General features: G+C 47.1%; 2 protein-coding genes across 2 annotated transcripts; one reads left to right on the forward strand and one right to left on the reverse strand.

The window, feature by feature from the left end:
• Window positions 1-86: 86 nt before the first annotated feature.
• LOC105933214 (serine--tRNA ligase, mitochondrial) lies at window positions 87-8,867 on the reverse strand. The gene is made up of 16 exons (XM_021321533.2): window positions 8,551-8,867; window positions 8,374-8,469; window positions 7,840-7,869; window positions 7,168-7,311; window positions 7,039-7,093; window positions 6,895-6,958; window positions 6,701-6,806; window positions 6,558-6,605; window positions 5,304-5,412; window positions 4,778-4,823; window positions 4,607-4,694; window positions 4,363-4,475; window positions 2,406-2,499; window positions 2,162-2,254; window positions 2,012-2,077; window positions 87-382 (listed from the first exon to the last, which is right to left on the reverse strand). The coding sequence occupies exons 1-16, from the start codon at window positions 8,827-8,829 to the stop codon at window positions 242-244; spliced, it is 1,572 nt and encodes a 523-aa protein (XP_021177208.2). The 5' UTR covers window positions 8,830-8,867; the 3' UTR covers window positions 87-241.
• Window positions 8,868-9,689: 822 nt separating this feature from the next.
• On the forward strand, window positions 9,690-15,423 carry si:dkey-260j18.2 (uncharacterized protein LOC325231 homolog). Its single transcript, XM_036149859.1, has 5 exons — window positions 9,690-10,474; window positions 10,704-10,857; window positions 10,941-11,019; window positions 11,237-11,464; window positions 13,371-15,423. Exons 2-5 carry the CDS (start codon window positions 10,704-10,706, stop codon window positions 14,866-14,868), a joined length of 1,959 nt encoding a protein of 652 aa, XP_036005752.1. The 5' UTR covers window positions 9,690-10,474; the 3' UTR covers window positions 14,869-15,423.
• Window positions 15,424-20,306: the final 4,883 nt, after the last annotated feature.

Consider the following 20,306-nt stretch of genomic DNA (forward strand, 5'->3'; position numbering starts at 1 on the left):
AATGGGGTGGATGGATGTTTTTCTTGTAGATTTCACAACTTTTAAAGACTAAGCTGTTCTTCTAAAGAAAAAAAGAATCTGCACAATTCACAATTTAAGTAGATTTATTTCATTTGAAGAAAATGGACATACAGCAATTCCACGTTTTATGTTATCTCGGACTGCTCTGTGCGTTTCACCAGGAAGAGAATGTCCTGGTTTGTGCCTCGGTTCGTTTTCCCACGCCTCCTCTGGTAGGGTTTCACCTGGTTTTGGGACCAGGCCTGGACGGTCGACTGTGCTGGTTGGGTCCGATGTATTTCAGTGGAGTGTACTTTGGCTTCTCAATCACTTCCAGGCCCAGATAAGGCTGCAGGGCTCGAGGAACACGCACGGTTCCATCCTAAGGACACACACACAGGTCAAACATCTAAAACTGATGCTAGGTGGGAGGAGTTGCACTCAGAGATAAATATAAAGAGTTTCATATGGAACAAACAGAATTTTATGTGATAAAACACAAATTCATGCAGAATTATGACGAGAGCAAAATGTTACATGGTGTTTAGTCACCAGTTTCCTCCAATACTCCTAAAAAAAAATCCTGTTTATCCATCTTCAGACGTCATCTAATCAGTAAACTGAGCCTTTAAACCAGGGGTGTCAAACATAAGGCCCGCGGGCCGGTTCCGGCCCGCCGAACAATTTAGTCCGGCCCGGTGGGGCTAAATGCATTATAATTTTTCAAAAAAGTGTCCTGTCTGGCAATGTGGCAATAAGAATTGGTGTCTTAATGCCAAAAAAAGCTCATCAGATTTGACTTTCACAAGTGGAGCAGTACTGCTTTTGCCATAGTGCTCCACTTGATTTATGAATGTGAATAGTTTTATTATGATTTATTAAACAAGTTTGTGTCAGTACAAGCACAAACCTTTAAATATGTGAAAAAGATGCTCTGTTCAGCTCAGAACAAGAACCAGCTTTATTTTCAAAGTTTGTGCACACAATTTTTGTCTCCATTTCCTCTCAATGAACACATTTTAAATGCAAATAAATGAAATCGGAAAAATAAAAACGTTCTTTAGTAAATATGTATATACTCGGTATTTATACAAAATGGCTGGATTGGTGCAAATATCCATTGTATTGATCTGGGCTCTGACAGCCTCACACAGCCAGGGGACAGAAAGCGTCTGAAGCTCTAATTGTTCGTTGCAGTTTGGACTTGTCCTGTTTTTTCCCCTCCCAGCAGGACAACAGCAGCCAAATTTGATCAATTTTTATATATTATTGTTTTGTGGCACTAGTGGCCCATTTATTGAAAGTAGGTTGACAGGAAAGGGGACTGAGACACGGAGCAAAGGGCCGCAGGCGGGTTTGTTGAGGATTAAGGTCCTAAGATCAGGGGCCCTCAGGGGCTGATGTCCTACAACTTATGGGTGAATATCTACTTTATCACAAATTAATTAAATAATTAGGTCAATAACAGGACCTGTCTGCATGTGGACGAGGTAACGTCCAGTTCATTAAGGCAGGGATGCATCTAAAAGTGGCCCCCTACCCAAATCCATGTAATACAATGGCCCAGTTAAAGTCCAGACCTAAATCTAATTGGACTATCCTTGAAAATTGCCGCTTCCAGACACCGTCCCTTCGATCTGCCTGGGGTTAGGCCATTTTGTAAAGAATGTGTGAAGCTTTCAGTCTCTAAAACGTGCAAAGCTGGTAGAGATGGACCCTGAAACAGTGATCCCCAACCATCTCTGCATGATGGAGGCCTCTTTGCCCACTGGGACCTTCTAAGCAGCACAAATGTCCTCTTTCCCCTCTGAGCATAACATATTACAGTGTATATTTCATTTGCACTGTAGACGACTTAAGAGGTCTTGTGATCGCTGGTTTAGTCATAGAGACATAACCATGTTTTATCAGCCTTTTCCATTCTTTAGAGCCCTTTGAGCACCAGAAGTCTGACCCTGTATCCCAAGCTTTCCCAGTCTCAGCATGTAAGGGTGAGCGGTTTGTGCCTTACTTTGGTCTGGTGAGTCTCCAGGATGGAAATAACCATTCGAGGAACTGCGCATGCCGTGGCGTTGACCTAGGACGGAGAGAAAGAAAAGAGCATCGCGTTGTGGTGTGCTGTGGAGCGGCAGGAGGGCACAGCAGCGCTCTGCGGCCTTACTGTGTGGGCGTACTGCAGGCTGCCGTCCTCCCTCTCATACAGGATGTTGAGGCGTCTGCTCTGATAGTCCGTACAGTTGGACGCGCTGGAAATCTGATACACAGGAAGGAGCTCCTCAGAAATCAACATCAACACAGCCATTGAAGAGAGCCGCTGCTTAGGTTTGGCTCTGCAGACACGAATGATCATCTGATATGTCTGGGGGATGTAATCAGGGGAAGTAATTAGACCGACAGGGGCAGACCTCTCCATAGCTGTTCCTCCCTGGCATCCACGCTTCGATGTCATACTTCCTGTACGCTGGAGGACCCAGCTCCTGAGTAGGCATGTCCAGCACTCTAAAACGAAAGAAAAATGAAACGTGTATAAAATTCAAACCAGAACACCAGGGAATGTTATGGAAATTCATAGCAGGGCAGGAAATGATTGCAGAAATTGTAAGAAAAAGCAATTTGGTTAATAAATGCGTTTCTTTTTACTTTGTGACAGGCTGAGTTTCAAACCGGCAACCTTTGAGGCCTCCACCTAGCTCCCTAACCACTAGGCCAGGGGTTTCCAAAGTTTTCCATGCCATGACTCCCTGAACAGCGATGCAAATGAAAAAAAAAAAAAAAACTCTAAACAGAGCAAAGAGAAATTTCGCTCAAGTTCAAAAACCTGAACATTTTTTGGCCATTTATTTAGGCACAAAACTGTTTTATGTCTTACTTATTTAGACAGTAGAATTAGGCTATATTTCTATTGAGCAACAATAGATTTACTGACGGAAGACGCCTGTAGTTTGCGTCCCGGAGGGAGATCCGTCCACCGGCCCTGAAGCGGGGCAGCAGGTCCGTATACTCTCAAATCTCTCCCCTCAGTAAAACGGTTTGCTACGGTAATAATATGCAGCTCTACCTAGTTGACTTCACTCTGATTGGCTACAACCATATTTGGAAACCCACCCCCACTACCTTCCCCCTCCATCCACACCTCCCTTCTCCGTAATAAGTCATTATGATGGTTTTACGGCTGGTGAAGTGTTTGCGGGGCAGGATGTCCGACAGGCGAGGCCAAGCTGACCGAAGGCTTTAACAGGGCACCGCGATTCATCACAGTGGGGCTGGAATAAAAAGCCACGTAGACGGCGGCGCCGTTAGAGCTCGTTGCGGCTGCACCTACGCAGCTGGGAGCCTGAACCACTGCGGTGTCGTAGCGGAGACCTCGACACAGGAACGTTAAGCAGCTGGCTCCACCGCGGTGACTGCGGAGGACAGCTGGCTCTCCTGGGCAGCGACAGGAACATCGAGCCGCTGGCAGCGGTTTAGCTTCCGTTAGTCAACCGGACGTTTCAGTTAAAAAAAAAAAAAAAAAACACTCCTTTCTAACATTTGACAGCATTTAGAAATGAAATACAGTTTATGGGTAATGACTTTATGGTGTGGTGGTCAACACCTTCTGTACAAAAGTTGTTGTTTTTTTAATCCGTTTGTTCAAAAAGCACAACTTGAATTCCCCCCCAGTAAACCGTCTTCAGTAAAGTCCCCTTAAATGAGCTTCAGCCACTCTTCTGTCATTCTGACGTCCTTTGGTAGCGAGTGGAGCCTTCGTGCATTTTGGACCAGCCTCGGACATATCAGCTCTCCTTTTTCATAACCGCTGTGAAGCTAGTTTGAGGTTGATTATGGGATATTGGCGCTCCGCGGCGTCTGCTGCCTCCTGTTCGAGCCGTTACAGGGAGGCAGAGCTGGGGCTGCCGTCTGCACTCTCCTCCACCTTCCTCCTCTCAGGTCAGACATGCTAGCGCGACCCATTGCTGGGAGGAGGCCGTTTCTTTGATGGTGTGCTCTGATTGGAGAATGACGTAGAAAGACAACCTGTTTTCTGATCTGACCGTTTGAGCTTATTTGAGCTGCCTGCCCCTGAGCGGGTCCTTTGGTATTCACTTTTGACATTAACACGGCCTCATCAGAGCACAACACATCATATTACACCCCCCAAAACCTCAGGAAAATTCAATTTGTTGTCATGGGCTGTTTCAATGAGTAAAAAGGACAGATTCTGTGGAGGAGTTAAAACGGTTCAGCAGGTTTTCTCCCATATTAAAGCTTATCTTTTCAGTAAAAACTCCATACTAAAAAAAAAAAAAAAAAAAAAGGAAATAAATGCATGATATTCTCCTCAGTCAACCTGTGATGCTGCAGAGTTGAGTGTTTCCTGACCTGTAGTGTAGTTCCAGGGCAGAAAACATCTCCTTTTGCAAGGAGACGAACTCCTCCAGCAGCTGAGAGCTCTCCTCTCCCGTCTCGTCCGCGGTCACTCCAAACATCTCCACCTGAGCGGGATAAGGACGGAGCCGTTTAGCTTAACAGGACGGCGTGTGATTCATAGCCACATTTCAACTGGATTCCACCACGGTAACATCTTAAATCTTCATCCAGGTAAAACTCTCGGTTTGCGTTCCACCTTATTGAAGTGGTGAACTCTGTAAAGACCCCACGTCTCTCTCCCGGTGTCCGTCTCCGCCCTGTAGCAGGTGCTGCTGCACACCGTCCTGCAGTGAGGGACGACATGCAGAGACGGTTACCGCCGCCAGGAGCTCAGTCTGCAGCGAAACGAGTGAGGAGAGCGTCTAACCTGACGGGCAGGTCCTTCCAGTTTACAGCATGATCCATGAAATAACCTGCAGAAATACAGACAGCAACAATTCAGCACGCAACACTCAGCACCGATTTATGCACAAACCCTTGTTCTAGCGGTAAGAGGACCAGGAACGTTCTGCTGAAGGACTTAACATCGTAACAACGGAACTAAAAATAAGGATAATAGTCTTAAAATGAGTGCATTTGTCCTCGATTTGAGCAGGTAAATAAGTGTATTTTGACCCCTAAAATAAGATCATTAAAAACTGCACTAGAGATGATGAAGATGAGTTGTTCCTATTTTAAAGAAATCTTATTCCATGGGCAGATCTTTTAAACTTGCCTGCTCAAATCAAGGACAAAAACCCTAATTTCAAGAAAATGTTACATTTAGTTTCCTTTTTGCAATGAAGCTCCTCATTGAAACCAAGGCGAAGATCAGCAGCCTTTATTTCTAGCCTCTCTTTGCAGCAAAATAAAGGCCACGCTTTCAGACAACGTAGAGGAGAGAAGCGTCTCACCTGCCACACCGACCTCCCCCGTCCCAGCCAGGTTGAGGTCTGGGAAGCGTGCCGGGTCCAGCGAGTAGACCTGAGAGCGCTGGGCGTTTGGCTGCATCCCACAACCCTCCTGGATGTGGATGATGGGGAAGGAGAGAAAAGAAGACATTACCTCAAGATGTCACCATAGTGGTGACCAGAAAAACCAACGCGGGACGGACAAATTCTACAATGAGGAATTTCCTCGGAGCCAGTCACATGACACAGAAGGGCAGGAAGTTGCAGCGGCCAAGACAGTCTCTCTTTTACTGTCAGCAGCCACGTTTACATGGACAAAGTAAATCAGAATAAAGAGTTGATCCGATTAAAATAGCGTCACGTGAACAAGCCAATCAGAATGCTGTGATCGGATTTAGCTCAGTCAGAATGAAATTGTATTCTGAATGAGAGGGGTGGTTTATGCCGACTGATAATCCCATCAACGTGCGTATAAACGCTCGTCAGGCTCAAGTTAGTCCAAATGCGGCAAACTGACCCAAGCGTGCATGTGTGCCCGACGTCAATGTGACGCATTTCCTCTTGGCGGCAAAAATGTCGGGGCTCCCAATACAACCTTTCTGTTCGAACAAATAAAAGAGCTCAAAATTCTTATTTATTCTGTAACGTTTCAACCGTAATTAGAACCTCGTGCAAGTCCAGCCTGGGCGCTGTGAAGACAAAAACTCGTACAATACTGCTTTGTTTGCCATTTCTTGTTCAGCAAAGGCAGAAGTTTTTCTTCTTCTGTGTTTTTTTTTTTTTTTTAGGGGAATTTGCACCGGAGAAATCAAAGAACGGGATCCTCACAGTGCGGCCCGCCATGTCCAGGTGGCAGTGGGTTTGTTTACGCAGGTGTATGATAGCAGCTTCAACTGCTACTCCACGGCCATAAGCAAACTGCAGGGGGTCCAGGTTTCTCTCCAGGACCCTCATGATGGGGGGGGGGGGGGGGGGGGTGTCAGGGCAACGGGTCTGTAGTCGTCATTGATGATGGATGGGTGAGTTTTCTTTGGTAAAAGGATTTTAAGTGTATCTCACAGTCCGAAAAATACGGTACTTTAATGATCTAGATGTTGTTCCAAATGAGTTTATAGATTCACACTTCTCTTAAACGATCGCTTAGATCGTGTTTAGACCATTATTACTGCAATCGGTTGTAAACGTATGACCGTTAAGATCAAACTGCCGGCGTTCAGTAATATATTTTACCACTGCGACGAGAGACGTGATACTCACAAACACCACCCCCTTCAGCATGTCCGGCACGACCATGGGAACAAAACCCTGCAGCAGACAAAGAGAAGCCAGCTTTGACATAGACGCCTAGTCATCCTTTGTTTTGTTGTTTTCTTTGCATAGACAGCAGGCCACAATCGTACCCGTCGCTGCAGCGTGTCGAGTGCAAAGTTCTGGAGTGCGATTTGAAGTCTGGCCCCCGCTCCCCTCAAGTAGTAGGACCGGTGGCCGGAGACGTGAGACAGATGCCTACAGCGGACGACAGGAGGACTATAAACCCGCTCTCTTGTCTGTTACACATGGATTGAGCAAATCAGGCGTCGAAATCCCTCCTCACCTCTGCCTGATGAGGCCCAACTCCTCCCCGAGCTCTACGTGGCCTCTGGGCTTAAATTCAAACTCTGCAAACAAAGCGGGACAATTTTCTGTATTAAAAAACAAAAACAAACATAAAGATAAAGGCACAAATCCCATCACTCACCTGCTTTCTGTCCTACAAACTCCACCACCCTCGCCTGGCTCTCATCTCCAACTGGCTTAAAAAAAAAAAACAAGTCAAAAGGACTTCAGCTGCACGCCAATGCGTGGAGAAGTTCCTGCGTGTCCTCACCACGTCCGGGTGCGTGGCGTTGGGCAGTCGCAGCGCTCGGCTGTAGTGCTCCTGGTCCAGTTCGGTGTCTACGACGTACAGCCGGTTGAGTCTGCTGCGGATGTCCCGGCCCTTCTGCAGGGCCTGGGTGTACTCTGGGAGCTGCTGGGCGAAAAGACGCGGTCAGCTGAAACAGATGCAGTCATGTGGGTACAGGGGCGGTTCTAGACAGGGGCCAACAGGGGTCTGTGCCCCTGTAGAACTGTTTCTGGCCCCTGTTATGGCCCCTGTACTAAAGACATGATATTAAATTTCTTAGGATGATAAATGCTGACAAAGATACATTGACTGGTAATTTGGATCAGTTGTATTTTTTGCGTTCATGTTTTTACACAATAATAAAATAATAAAAAAATAAATATAAGAAAAATAACAATAATTAAAAATTAAGCGGTTTCCCGCTGTATTGAGAAAAGATCAGGGGTCTGCAACCTGCAGTTCCAGAGCCACAATTGGCTCTTTGGCTTAATATATTAAACGATGAAATGTTGACCTATTAAGTCCCCCCCCCCCCCCCCAATCTTTTGTTCTGTGCCCCTGTGAAAAAACACTGCCCCCCCTGCTAAATTTGGTCTAGAACCCCCACTGTGTGGGTATAGGGGGAGGACGAGAGGGACTGGGTGCGCCACTTACATTAGCGAGGGACTTCTTGTCTTTTTGGGCCTGTGGAGAAGAATCGACAGCACATTAAGAGACACGGCTTTATAATGCTAGCAGGGAGGACATAAGAACGGTCAAATCAAAGACGAAGACGGACAAAACTGTGATTCTAATGGGAGCTTTTGGTCTTAAGAGTTTAACACCCTTGAAATGAACCACACGGTGCTTCAGGCTGGGACCCCTTTCCAAGCGTGCATCGCATCGCTCGCACCTGCAGCGAGACGGCCCCCAGAGCATGACGCTGCCGCCGCCATGCTCGACAGTTGGACGTGACATTGGTAAGGCAAAAAGGTAAAGATGGCGGCGGGAATGAAAGCGTGCACACCATGCAACCATAAATTAGCACTACACACAGTCTCTATAGAGGCAGGTCTGTGGTGATCCACTGGTGACCCAGCTTGGCACCTGTCTCCAAAACGTGGCGGAGCAAGCACCTTCATGAGGATTCTAGCATTTCTAGCGTGTGCGTAGAACAATCATATATAAAATAAATGAATAAAACCTCACCACCAGTGCTTTGACTGTCTCACTGATGCGTCTTTTCTCCTCCTCCAGCTCAGAGATTTCAGTCCTCACCGCTCGCAGCTCCTGCCACACGCTCACCTACAGCCCGTGTTGACAAAGTTCAGCCAGCAGCGTCTGTTTAAAACAAAGTCTACGTGAACGCGATGAGCGCTTCCTTACAATTTTCCTGACATCGTCCCCTCGCAGGTCTCCCTTCCTGCTCTCCACGTTGGCGATGACTTTGTCGGTCTCCTCGCACACCGCCGTCATGTCCAGCTCGGGCTTGTCGCTGTAGCCCTCCCGGACGTGCTCGTACAGACTGCTCCGGGCTCCGTGCCAGAGGCGCTGCGGGACGACGCCGGCGCCCCTCCGCCTCGGGGACCACCGTCTCCCGAGCGGCTGTAACGCTGTCAGGGCGACGCATCTAGCTCTCGCCACCGCGTTCATGCAGGTCGCCATGTTTCTCAAGTAGGAGATGTTGCATTCATGGAACGCCGGGATATTCAACGTTACCCGGCTGAGGGTCCCATTGAACGCTTTTAGCACTACTTTTTTTTTTACGTTTGCGAGAGCATGTCATGCATATCAACCTTTTAAAAAGGGTAATACATTTCAGTAATAGTTTCATTGGGTCGTGTGCCAGGGACGAAGAGGTCTTAGCCTATTTTCAGGAGTCTGACTCTTGTGCGTGTAGCAGAAACCAGGATCAACAATTCTTTTTGAAAAATATATCTAAAATAATATAATATTTATTTAAAGCAGAACCTTAAATATGGTTTGAGTTTCTTAACCATAGTTAAAATAATAAAAATGTAAATTTCTTCATATTTCATATTTCTAGAAAACACTCTGGCGGTAACGGCAAGGCAGGGCAAGATTATTTGTATAGCACAGGATGGTGTACATGAACAGAATATATGAAAAGAAAAGATACAGAAGAAAGCACATTGCAGAAGAATCAAGAGAAGTTTGACAACAAACGTAATCTAACAAAGTTTCCGTCAACTACAACAGTTTAAAGGCAACTAGAAACAAGTTGATTTTTAACTTTGATTTAAAGGAACTTTATTTAAAGCACTTTCACAGTCTTTCGGGAGTTTGTATATATATATATATATATATATATATATATATATATATATATATATATATATATATATATATATATATATATATATATATATATATATATGACATGTCATATCAATCGTTTTGATCATAAAAAATTACCTCTTTTGTTGATTTATTCTTTTTTATGTTTCGTTTTTTATTACATTTTTGGTTTCTGATGAAAAACATATAATTACCAAAACATGCAAATACTATGATCTTTCTCTCATATATTTTATTTGGGGTACTTTTTTTATATTAAATGATCTGCTGGAAACGCTCCGAATCTGCCTTGAACGTATCACCGGATGCGGAAATCAGAAGGTAAACAATAACGCTACAAAAAATAAAAAATAAAAAAAATAGCAAGGCTCTTCGTTTTTTCCGTCTTATTTTAAAAAGCATGGGTTACACCATACATTTCACATGACGTTTGCTTTAAATAAAATATATATTCTATCAATTTCTATCTTTGACAAGAAACGGATCATCGACGTGTAATCGTCACGAGGCACGCTCAGCCAATCAGAGCGGCGGCTGAACGTTGCGGTAATCCGGTTCAGACATGACAGAGGCAACCGACGGAAGCTCAACTCGGAGCTCGCTTTCTGGCCACAACAACTCCACTTTTCGCCGCTTCAGCTGCCGGTCGGACGCGTCGGGGCGGCCCAGTCTCAGTGACCAGACATGCGTTGCAAACATGCGCGTTTAAATAAGATCCGAAGAGTTTCCTCGTGAGGTAACCTCGTCGATGGGGATGGTGCTCCACCGGGCTCCATAAGCAAAAACTAGCCTACCGAGGCTGCACCACAGGCCGGGGCGAGCAGTTCAGTTGAGCCCTGAGGACCAAGGAAATAAAAAAAAAATGCTCCCAGACGTTCTTTAACGAGCCAGTTTCTTCTTTACAGCTGGTCTGCTCCAAACGGACTTCTTATTTTTCCCACTGAGAGAGGCCCAGCCAGCTTTCACGGTGGAAACAAGAAGGAGAGCAAAGGTGCATAAAGCAATAAACCGATGCTCCAGTAGGAGCCAGCTTTGCAACTCTTTTACAGGCAGACTGATAAATCAATATATGACCCAACATTTAAGTAAATGCAAAGAAAAAAATAATTCCTCTCGTAAATTTTAGACCTGGAAGAAAGTAAAGCCCTTACTTTGTGACCTTTAACAGGGAACAGTCATGGGCGGAACCCTTGTTTTCAGGCTTTGTTTCTGCTCCCCAGATGAACGCTGTGCGGGCGGGCACAGTCACCTGGCGTCCCCAGCCGTGGCAGGACGGGGACGGGGGAGGGGGCGAGCCTCTCTCAGACAGCGACTCCGAGGAGGAGGACTTCCCGGATGACAGCACCACCCCACTGGGGGACTACATCACCCACGGTGAGGGCTCCTCTGCCTCTGCTCCCCCTTTGGCTCCCCTCTCTGACACCGCCTGCTAATGTCCGCGTCCCTTTGCCTTTTAGGCTTGAAGCAGCTCCTGGATGCTCAGCAGCTGTGTGACGTCACGCTGCTGGTGGAGGGCAAAAAGTTCATGTGTCACAGGTACGGTTGGGTTGGGCCCCCTCCAGCCCCGTGGAGCGGGCCCTTACTCTTTACACCAGCTAGGCGTGCATCAAGGCGTCTTAAAAAGCACTATTCTGTTATTGCAAAGTACCCATCCTTTAAAGTTATCACGCCCAGTCGATTAAGTAAGATGTCTGGATCCGTTGCTGAGAGCGAAGGGTTTTGTTTGTGACGGACTCGTCCCCTGTCCCCTCAGAGTCCTGTTGGCGGCGGTGAGTCCCTACTTCCGGGCAATGTTCACCAGCCCCCTGGTGGAGTCCCGCCTCAACGAGATCCGCCTGGAGGAGGTCACGCCGTCCGTCATGGAGACGGTCATCCAGTTTGTGTACACGGGCGAGGCGGGCCTCTCTCTGGAGACGGCCGAGGACTTGTTCGTGGCTGCCAACCGGCTCCAGGTCATGCCTCTTCAGGACCTCTGCTCCAGGTAGGGTTCATGGGATTTCACAGCGAGACTTTAAGGTTCGGGTGTTTTATGCTTTAGCTGCAAATGAGCGTTCACACCCCTTGTTGAGATTTGAGTGGATCGGCAACCCAGAGCGACTTGTAGTCGACCCCAGTCGGTCGAGGCAGATAATCGTTCACACTGAGCCTGGTTCTGCTGGAGGTTTTCCTCCCTGTTAAAGGGGAGTTTTCCTCTCCACTGTAGCCTCATGCATGCTCAGTATGAGTGGCTCTATGCTCTTTCAGGAGGAGTGAATGCTGCTTGTCAAGACTTGGATAGGGCATTTTTTGACCTATCTGTATAATCTGATTGAATTTGACTTTGGAAAGTGCCTTGAGACGACATGTTTCATTAATTAGCGCTATATAACTAAAATTGGATTGAATTGAATTATAGTTGAGAGTTGGATTGAAAATAATAACTGGTGTTTGGCCTTATTTCCAATAAAAATGTGAAATGCGTTGCTGGTGTGTATAGAGCACCTCCCACCCCCAGGTCTGGATCTAGGTGTGGACTCATGAATGCGCTTTGATCTGAACCGTTCTGCTTTATGTGTAGGGGTGGCAGCATCATGCCGTGTGGGCAGCCATGCTGGATGGTCTGCCTTGTGTAGTGTTGGTTTTCTTACCCACACAATGTTTCACACGTCGGCAAAAAGTTCAACCGTCGCAGCTTTTATATCACGTCCCCTACATGGTTCATAGCAGACTCTAAACCGGACCTGCTTCCTTCTGGCACCTTCCATAAAGACTTAATTTGTGGAGAGCCTCTTGGCTGCTTCTTTGATCACGGCTGTTGTTTCCCGGGCTTTTATCTGCCCGCGGAAATGGGCAGAGAAATGACCAATTTCTGATATAATATATGATATAAATCATGTGTATAGTCATATAAATTGATTTGTCACACAATTCAAAACGTATGTTTTAAGTGCAGTGCAAAAACGGATAAAAACAAAGTTAAATGTTCTCAAACATAGTGTTTTTGTCCTCGATTTGAGCAGGTAAATAAGATCATCTGCCAGTGGAATGAGTATTTTGACCCCTAAATTAAGATAATTAGACATCCCGCACTTTAAATAAGATGATGGAGATGTATTGTTCCTACTTTAAGTGCACAAATCTTTTTCTGTTGGCAGATCATCTTATTTACCTGCTCAAATCAAGGTCAGATACAAGAATTTTAAGAAAATTGTACTTGTTTTTGTTCCGTTTTTACAGTGTGCAGCTCTGGCCATTTTATGCTGTTGCTTAATGATCTGTTTTTAAATAAAGAAGACTGAATTCATCCTTTATTCAACCAACTTTTAACCAAAACTGCAAGTTTTTAAAAAGGAAAAAAGAAGGTGTGCTCTCTGATCCCTTTGCAGGGGGCGGAGCTTGGTGATGGAGCGTTCCTGGGTCTGCATTGTGATTGGTTGGGAGGATGTAATGACTGTAGTATTAACCTACGTGATAGGCTAGAATGCAAAGGAAGGAAAACTTTTCTTCTGTTGATCCTGTTTTTCTATCGCCCCGGATGTCTACTGATGGATATATATATATATATATATATATATATATCATGCTGCTTGTATGTTCACTGATGTTCTCACACGCACCTCTCAGGCCCTCGCTGGTATTGAGAACTATTTACCACTAACCGAACTTCATTCAGAGGTGTCAGGGTAAATATCGTGAAGTAAAATTTGCTAAAAATTTGGAAACCCGTTTAATCTTTACCTTCGCTTCAGTCCCGTTGTCTTCTTTATCACTTGTTCATTAAGAGTTAATTGAGTTGTCTGTAAATGTAATTCATTTATGTATAGCAGTTATTCTATGTTTTTAATTATGTGTGTCTATGATGAATGATGTGACCCTTGTTGCACCGTCCCTCTTTCTAATCTCGGCAGGTTTCTGTTCGAGCACCTCTCTGTGGAGAACTGCCTGGGGATGTACTCCCTGGCCCGCTCGCACCACGACCAGCTGCTGCTGCGGGCCTCCCTGCGCCTGGTCGCGCAGCACTTCCCCCGGGTGGCGCGGCAGAAGGACTTCCTGCTGCTGGACCACGGCACCCTGGGCAGCCTGCTGAGCTCGGACCGTCTTGGGGTGGACTCCGAGGCCGAGGTGTACGACGCGGCCCGCCGCTGGGCGGAGCACCAGCCTCTGGACCGCTACGCCCACATGCCGGCGCTGCTTCACCACCTGCGCCCAGGACTACTGTCCCAGGAAGAGAGCCGGCGACTGAGCCAGGAGCTGGGGCCCGCTGCTGCCGGGGAGGGCCTCGGGGGGCCGCTGAGACCGAGGGAGGGCATGTTTGAAAAAAAGATCGTCTGCGTGGACTTGACCCCTCGGGAAGATGAAAACGCGGCTTTGAAGGAGTACACGGTGGACTGCTTTGATCCTCGGACAGGGAAGTGGGAGAAGTTGGCGGCGCTGGGTTCTCTGGTGAGTCCAGGGTGCACGGCTGTGGGCGACAGGCTGTTTGTAGCGGGGGGGATCCTCCGGACAGGCTCCGTGTCTGCCGCCGTGCATGAATACGACGCAGTGCTGGACAGATGGATAGAAAGGCCCACCATGGGCCAGCCACGCTCTATGCTGGGCCTGCTTGGTTGCGGAGACTCGCTCTACGCCCTGGGGGGCTGTAACCGCTCTGCCCTGCTGGACTCCAGCGAGGCGCTGGATCTGACCACGCTCCAGTGGGGTCCCGGGCCTCGGCTCCCGCTCCCCCTGCGAGCCTTTGCCTGCGCGGCTCTACGTGGGCGCCTTTACCTTTTGGGCGGAACCACGCTTGAACAGAACAGGGCCGTGGTGCACTCGGGTGTGCTCATCTATCACACTCTGACCGACTGCTGGACACGGGTAGCTCTGGACTCGGGCACTACCTGCCTTGCTGGCGGCGTGGCCGTGAGGGGAGGGGTCTGCGCCATCGGCGGGTACATGAGGGATACCACCAAGTTCCTGGACGGGAATTACACCAACCTGGAGACTTTGGACGCTACAGGCCGGGTGCTGTTTTTTAGGGAGGGCCGGGGGACCGGGGTGGAGAGGGAGGTGACCGGGGGAGGGGTGATGGTCAGTGCGGAGCAACGGGGGGCCGCCTGTGGCGGAAGTGACCGAGCTCCCAGTCCCGTAGTCTTCCCCGGGTTGCCTCGGCGGATAGCCGCGGGGGGCGTGGCCAGGTGGAAAAGGAGGATTTACGTGCTGGGCGGAGAGAACGGCTCGCGCTTCTACGACAGCGTGTACTGCTGGAAACCGGGCTGGCGCAGCTGGGTGCAGAGACGGGAAAAGCTCCCCGGAGAGACCGGAGGGGTCAGCCAGTTCGGGTGCACCACTCTCAAATTTCCCAAAAAGCACATCCTGTCCAGACTGAGACTAGCCAAAGAGAACTGCAAGAAGCCCGACGACTAGCGCGACAGACCAGGGTCAGAATCAAGAGTCCTGATGGCGCCTTCAGTGAGGCGCCGGCTCAGAATTGACCTATAACACACAGATCAGAGACATCCATGGAAAAACAAAGCAGGAGCCTCCATAGAGAAGGGCAGCCTGCGTCCGCTGCTTATCGATCTCATGCAATGTTGTCCTGAATTCGTTTAAAGCAGAAAACCTACTTTTCTACAACATATGCAGGCCTGCAGCAGATCAGATCTTAGGGATTATCTTTGGCTGTCAGACCAAGTCAGGCATCTGAATGTTTCCTAGTCCGCCGTTTAACGAAGGAAGAAAATTATTTTTTTCTTTTTTTAGAAAAAAAAGTTTTCTCAAAATGTGACGCAGTTTTTAGCTTTCTTTTGCTCTTGTTATTTTTAAAAGCTATTTAAAAAAAATCACTAATGCTGTGAATTCTTTTCCTCATTGCGTTGTTTAGACACAAGTTTACTGAGACGTGTAATGATGTGCTGAAACGGATCTTGTTGTCCTCTCTGGGCCTGTCGTGTGCTGTGACGCCGCAGCTAAGGGCTACGCAAATAAACTTCAGAAGACAATATGGAGTTCAGACATTTATGAAACGCCTGTTTTTTCTTGTGGCTGAGCAGGACGACAAGCGTGACAGCCCTCGGTTCAAGCCAGAGCCGCAGACCGGTCATTTCACTGGGGGGTGCCCATGATTTACTGTGGCTGTGATACAGAACAGCGCTCTCTACTGGTGGCTCTCGGGCTGCGTCTGGGTCTGTAAGGAGCTTAGCATGTAGGGTAATCGGGGACAGTAGCGTCCTTTGAAGTTCAGCATTCACTAGCTAGAGAGTTGCTCAAAGGCGACACTTTGCACAGAGGCCACAGGGGTTTAGGGAAGTAAGCCCACCCTAGAACAGCATGGTTTATACCGGAGCTTAGGGGAAACGAAACATGTTTTTACACAGAAAATGTCAGATTGTGCCTTTGAATTCAAACCCTTTATTCTGATTTCCCTAAATAAAATGCACCTATTACCGGGCCATTAGCCAGGCACTCTGCAAATCTCACCTTAATGGAAGAGCGGCCTTACGAACTCCTTATCCGAGCTTGGCCCCATCCGAACGATATGGCCTTCAGGCACAACGCCAAACGAGGCAGATATCTACAGAACATCACCCCCAAAACACGGCGGTTGCTGCATTGCATTCTGGGGACAATGAAGTTGGTCAGGGTGGAAGGAGCTAAATGCTGGGTTAGTCCTGGAAGAAAGTCCTGGGACCGGGGCAGATGTTCACCTTCCAGCAGGACACCGACCTTGAACTTAGAGAGCTACAACGGGAGGGCTTCAGTCGATACATCTTCGTGTGTTAGACGGACCCAGTCAAAGTCCAAACATCGATGTACCGATGGTCTCCATCCAGTTAGTCTGAGCTAACTGGCAAAGAAGAACGAGCAAAAGGTTCAGCTTCCAGACGGGCTTGCACCTGTAGTTACAGGAAAGAGATGGTTTGCTTCGTAATGTCTGCGTGTCTCCAGGCTCAGCAGAATGGATCCCTCGTTTTCTCCCACATCTGAGGGTATCAGTCAGAATTCATCCTAGAGCAAGATTTTATTTTGTCCCAACTGCTGTTACAGAAAACAAGAAACAATTAAATTGTATTTATTTAGCGCCAATTCATGAAACATGTCATCTCAAGGCACTTTACAAAATCAATCAGATTATACAAGATTGGTAAAAAAAAATGTCTTATATAAGGGAACCCAGTTGATTGCATCAAAGTCTTGACAAGCAGCATTCACTCCTCCTGAAAGAGCGTAGAGCCACAGGGAGAGTCGTCTGCATTGTTGATTTGCTGCAATCCCTCATACTAAGCAAGCATGAAGCGACAGTAGAGAGGAAAATTCCCCTTTAACAGGGAGGAAAACCTCCAGCAGAACCAGGCTCAGTATGAAAGGTCATCTGCCTCGACCGTCTGGAGAGACAAACAAGCACAGAAGCACACATTGATCAAACAAACACTTTGACCGTGAACCATCACGCCCAGAAATGTTGAAGGAAATAAAATCATGTAAAATGTGCAACTGAGAGTACCGTTCCGTCTGCTTTGAAATGAGCATAGGCATCAGCGACCATCTGCAGTCTGGGGGTTGGATATAGGAAATGGATGCAAACACAAACAGCCTCTATAGAAATGGCCCCAGCACCACCAACCAGCCACATTAGGTGAAGACGGCAGCGTGTCGGGGTGTGGTCAGTCTATGCCATCGGACCCTGCTGTCATAGGGGAACGAGCTGTGAGAGGAGGGTTGATCTGTTGAGAGTTTTATATCTTTAGCTGATCAGTAAATTCAGTCAGGATTTAAAAAATTGGTCCCAAATTGGTGGAATATCTCAGGAACATGTTGGGCCTTCCTGAGAATCTGTGTTCTCACCTAAAAAGGAGGTAAGATCTTGCTAATTCAGCGCTGATGGTGTTACCGGGAACTATCCCCTGCTCAGTTCCAGTGGTGAGCAGCGTCAGGGAAAAGCTTTTCCTGTAGCTGATCTGGAGCCCGCCGGTGTTCCTGTGGCTGAACATGATGTCATGTTCAGCCACAGGACTACCGGGGCTCTGCTGTCCCAACACCCCGCCATCTTTACACGCATGAAACTCCCTCCAGTACACAGCAGTGGAATTTCCCAGCTCAAAAGCAATGATTACCCTGGCAGCCAGAATAAAGCTCAGACGGGTTTTTTATTTGGGTTTAATTAATACACAGGACTGTGTTCAGTCTGATGAATGTACATAACTAAGTTGTTGTCTGAAGAAGGTGTTAGTTGTGTGCTGAGACTTGGTGACCTTTGCTCCTTCTTGCCTTCAGCGCTCCCGGCTCCACCATTAGTTCAGGGAAAAAATTAACAATCACAGATTGGTTCCTGTCGGAGTTCCTGAACAAACCGGATGAAGAAGATGAAGCAGAAATAACATTTTACCTTTTTTTGGTCGGGTTCTTTAATTAGGGGCCTTTAATGATCCCTTGGAACGGTGTTCATAGAATGATCCGACAATAAACAACTTCAGTCCATTTTTAAAACCAGAACTGGATGAACTAGTTTGAATTTCCGACCTGTTTTCTCTTTTTCACACACTGTCACAAATGAACAAACACCTGCACCAATATTTATTTAGACATCCCCCCAGTGAACTCCATCTTTCTGTTTGTCGCGCCCATCAACAAGCCTCCAGCCCAACTGGCCTCTTCTTGTCAGAATTAGTAGAGTTAATGTAACTGGGCTGCTCCCAGACGACGGCGTGGTTTTTAAATGTCCACAGATTTCCTACAGGGTTGAGGACAGAACCGTTCCAGAAAATTAGCCGGTTCTCTTCATTCCAGATCCAGTCTGGATGTGTGTTTCGGATCATTCTCCTGCTGAGAAAACCTAACTAGGGAGTGCTGGCTGAGTGGTTAGAGCAGCATGCTTGCGCTCTGAGAAGGTTGCAAGTACCTGGTTCGATCCCAACTGCCTGCACTCTGGGTCCATGAGCAAGACCCTCAACCCCCAACTGCTCCCCAAGGGGATGGGTTAAGATGCAGAAGTGAATTTCTCCATTGTGAGATCAATAAAGTTCAATTATAGTTCTTGAACCGAGTGAAATAAAAAAAATGGCTTAAGTCTCTTTTTTTTTTCTGTACTTTTTGTGCCGTGTCTCGGGTAGAAAAAATCTGCCCGGGCACAATGCTACCACCACCATGCTTAATAGATTGGATTGTGCCTCAAAGTCGTTGCAGGAGGAAACCAACCAAGAAAAGCTGTGGAACAGCGAACCAGAACTATACCAGGAGCTTGTTCATGCCCCCACCCCACCCCAGTAAGCAAAGGGCTGAACTTCATATAATGGTGGCCGTGGGCTGAAACTGTACACACCTTCACACATTTCCTTTGTTTGTTGGAACACTGAAATCTTTAAGATCATCAAATACATGTTCATATGTATGCAAAGAGGTAGATACAAAAAGTTAGCAAATGCTGATTTGATTTAAGAAAGAGAATCTCTCCAAAGCAACGTGGCTCTGTGTGGAGAAACTACCCTGAAGCCAATAAGTTGACATGCCAGCCTTGGTGATGACTGCTGTCGAGCATCTTTAAACCTGATGGCTAGTCTTCTATCGCTGTGGACGAATTGAAACCCACTCTTCAGCACAGAATTGCTTTAATTCAGCCACTTTGCAGGGATTTCAAACACGCCATGCACTTCAAATGGCTTTAAATCCAGACTTTGACTAGGCCACTCCAAAAGCTTTTATTCATTTTATCCTTTTTTTAGCCGTTCAGCGGTGAGCCTGCTGTTGTGCTTCGGCTCACTGTTGACTAGGGTGAGCTCGAACGTTCTATCCGTTTTCTAACACGTCTATCCCTCATGGGGTCGCTAGGGGGGCTGGTGCCTATCTCCAGCTGTCAATGGGTGAGAGGCGGGGTACACCCTGGACAGGTCGCCAGTCCATCGCAGGGCAACACAGAGACAGACAGGACAACCATTCTCACACACACTCACACTTAAGGAGAATTTAGAGAGGCCAATTAACCTAACAGTCATGTTTTTGGGTTTTTTTGTTGGTTTTTTTTGGACTGTGGGAGGAAGCCGGAGTACCTGGAGAGAACCCACGCATGCACAGGGAGAACATGCAAACTCCATGCAGAAAGACCCAGGCTAGGACTTGAACCCAGGACCTTCTTGCTGCAGTGCAACAGCGATACCCACATTGTAATCCTTTATCCTTCGACATGTTGTTCATGCAGGTTCTGCTTGATTCTGCAGGTCAGACGGTGTTCAGGCCTAAATGTAACTAATAGAATTTAAACCAAAATGGGGATGATCACATTTAGTCCCTGATTCACCAAGGGTAAGCCGTTTAGGACAACCTTTTTGTGTCAGCCACAAGCGTTTTGTGTTTACTAGGCTTACCTTTAGTGTCTGATACTGAACATTTTTGACCATTTGAAACAATAAAATGGAACAAAAGAGCAAGAAGAGAGACGGCATGTAAGGGGGCAAAAACATTCACACAATTCAAAAAATGCACAAAACGAGTACGACACCCGTGGTCCGTAGTGATGGTATGCAAACTTTTCTCCAGCACCGCATGTTCTCCGTACTGAAGCTGGTCAACCCAACACACGCACTCCGTGGGGCACATTAAAAAAAAGAAGCTGCCCTCCTTGACCTTTATGAAACCAAAAGTTTGGAGGACGCTTGGGTAAAGGATCGGTCGAGGATGTTGCCTGTTTGTGAGTTTTTTCAAAAACCAGAATGATTGGATGATAAGAAGCAGGAATAGAAACAGAAATAGAGGCAATTTAGCCTTTGTTGGTTGTCAAAGCAAAAAAACCTGATGAGACAAAAAAGACAGAGCTCTATAAAAAGTACCCAGAACAACACGGGCGGTGTTTTTCATGCTTTGGTGTTAATAAT

Source organism: Fundulus heteroclitus, chromosome 18, assembly GCF_011125445.2.
Source record: "Fundulus heteroclitus isolate FHET01 chromosome 18, MU-UCD_Fhet_4.1, whole genome shotgun sequence".
NCBI classification, from domain to species: Eukaryota; Metazoa; Chordata; class Actinopteri; order Cyprinodontiformes; family Fundulidae; genus Fundulus; species Fundulus heteroclitus.

What these genes read in the sequence shown, in the direction of transcription:
- LOC105933214 (XM_021321533.2), bottom strand. Translation starts at nt 8,829, where the DNA reads ATGGCGACCTGCATGAACGCGGTGGCGAGAGCTAGATGCGTCGCCCTG. An exon ending in ACAAGAAGTCCCTCGCTAAT is followed by an intron (nt 7,312 to 7,839) that starts GTAAGTGGCGCA and finishes CTTTTCGCCCAG; the next exon opens with CAGCTCCCAGAGTACACCCA. An exon ending in GGAGGAACAGCTATGGAGAG is followed by an intron (nt 2,255 to 2,405) that starts GTCTGCCCCTGT and finishes CCTGTGTATCAG; the next exon opens with ATTTCCAGCGCGTCCAACTG.
- si:dkey-260j18.2 (XM_036149859.1), top strand. Translation starts at nt 10,704, where the DNA reads ATGAACGCTGTGCGGGCGGGCACAGTCACCTGGCGTCCCCAGCCGTGG. An exon ending in AAAAAGTTCATGTGTCACAG is followed by an intron (nt 11,020 to 11,236) that starts GTACGGTTGGGT and finishes CTGTCCCCTCAG; the next exon opens with AGTCCTGTTGGCGGCGGTGA. An exon ending in CTTCAGGACCTCTGCTCCAG is followed by an intron (nt 11,465 to 13,370) that starts GTAGGGTTCATG and finishes TAATCTCGGCAG; the next exon opens with GTTTCTGTTCGAGCACCTCT.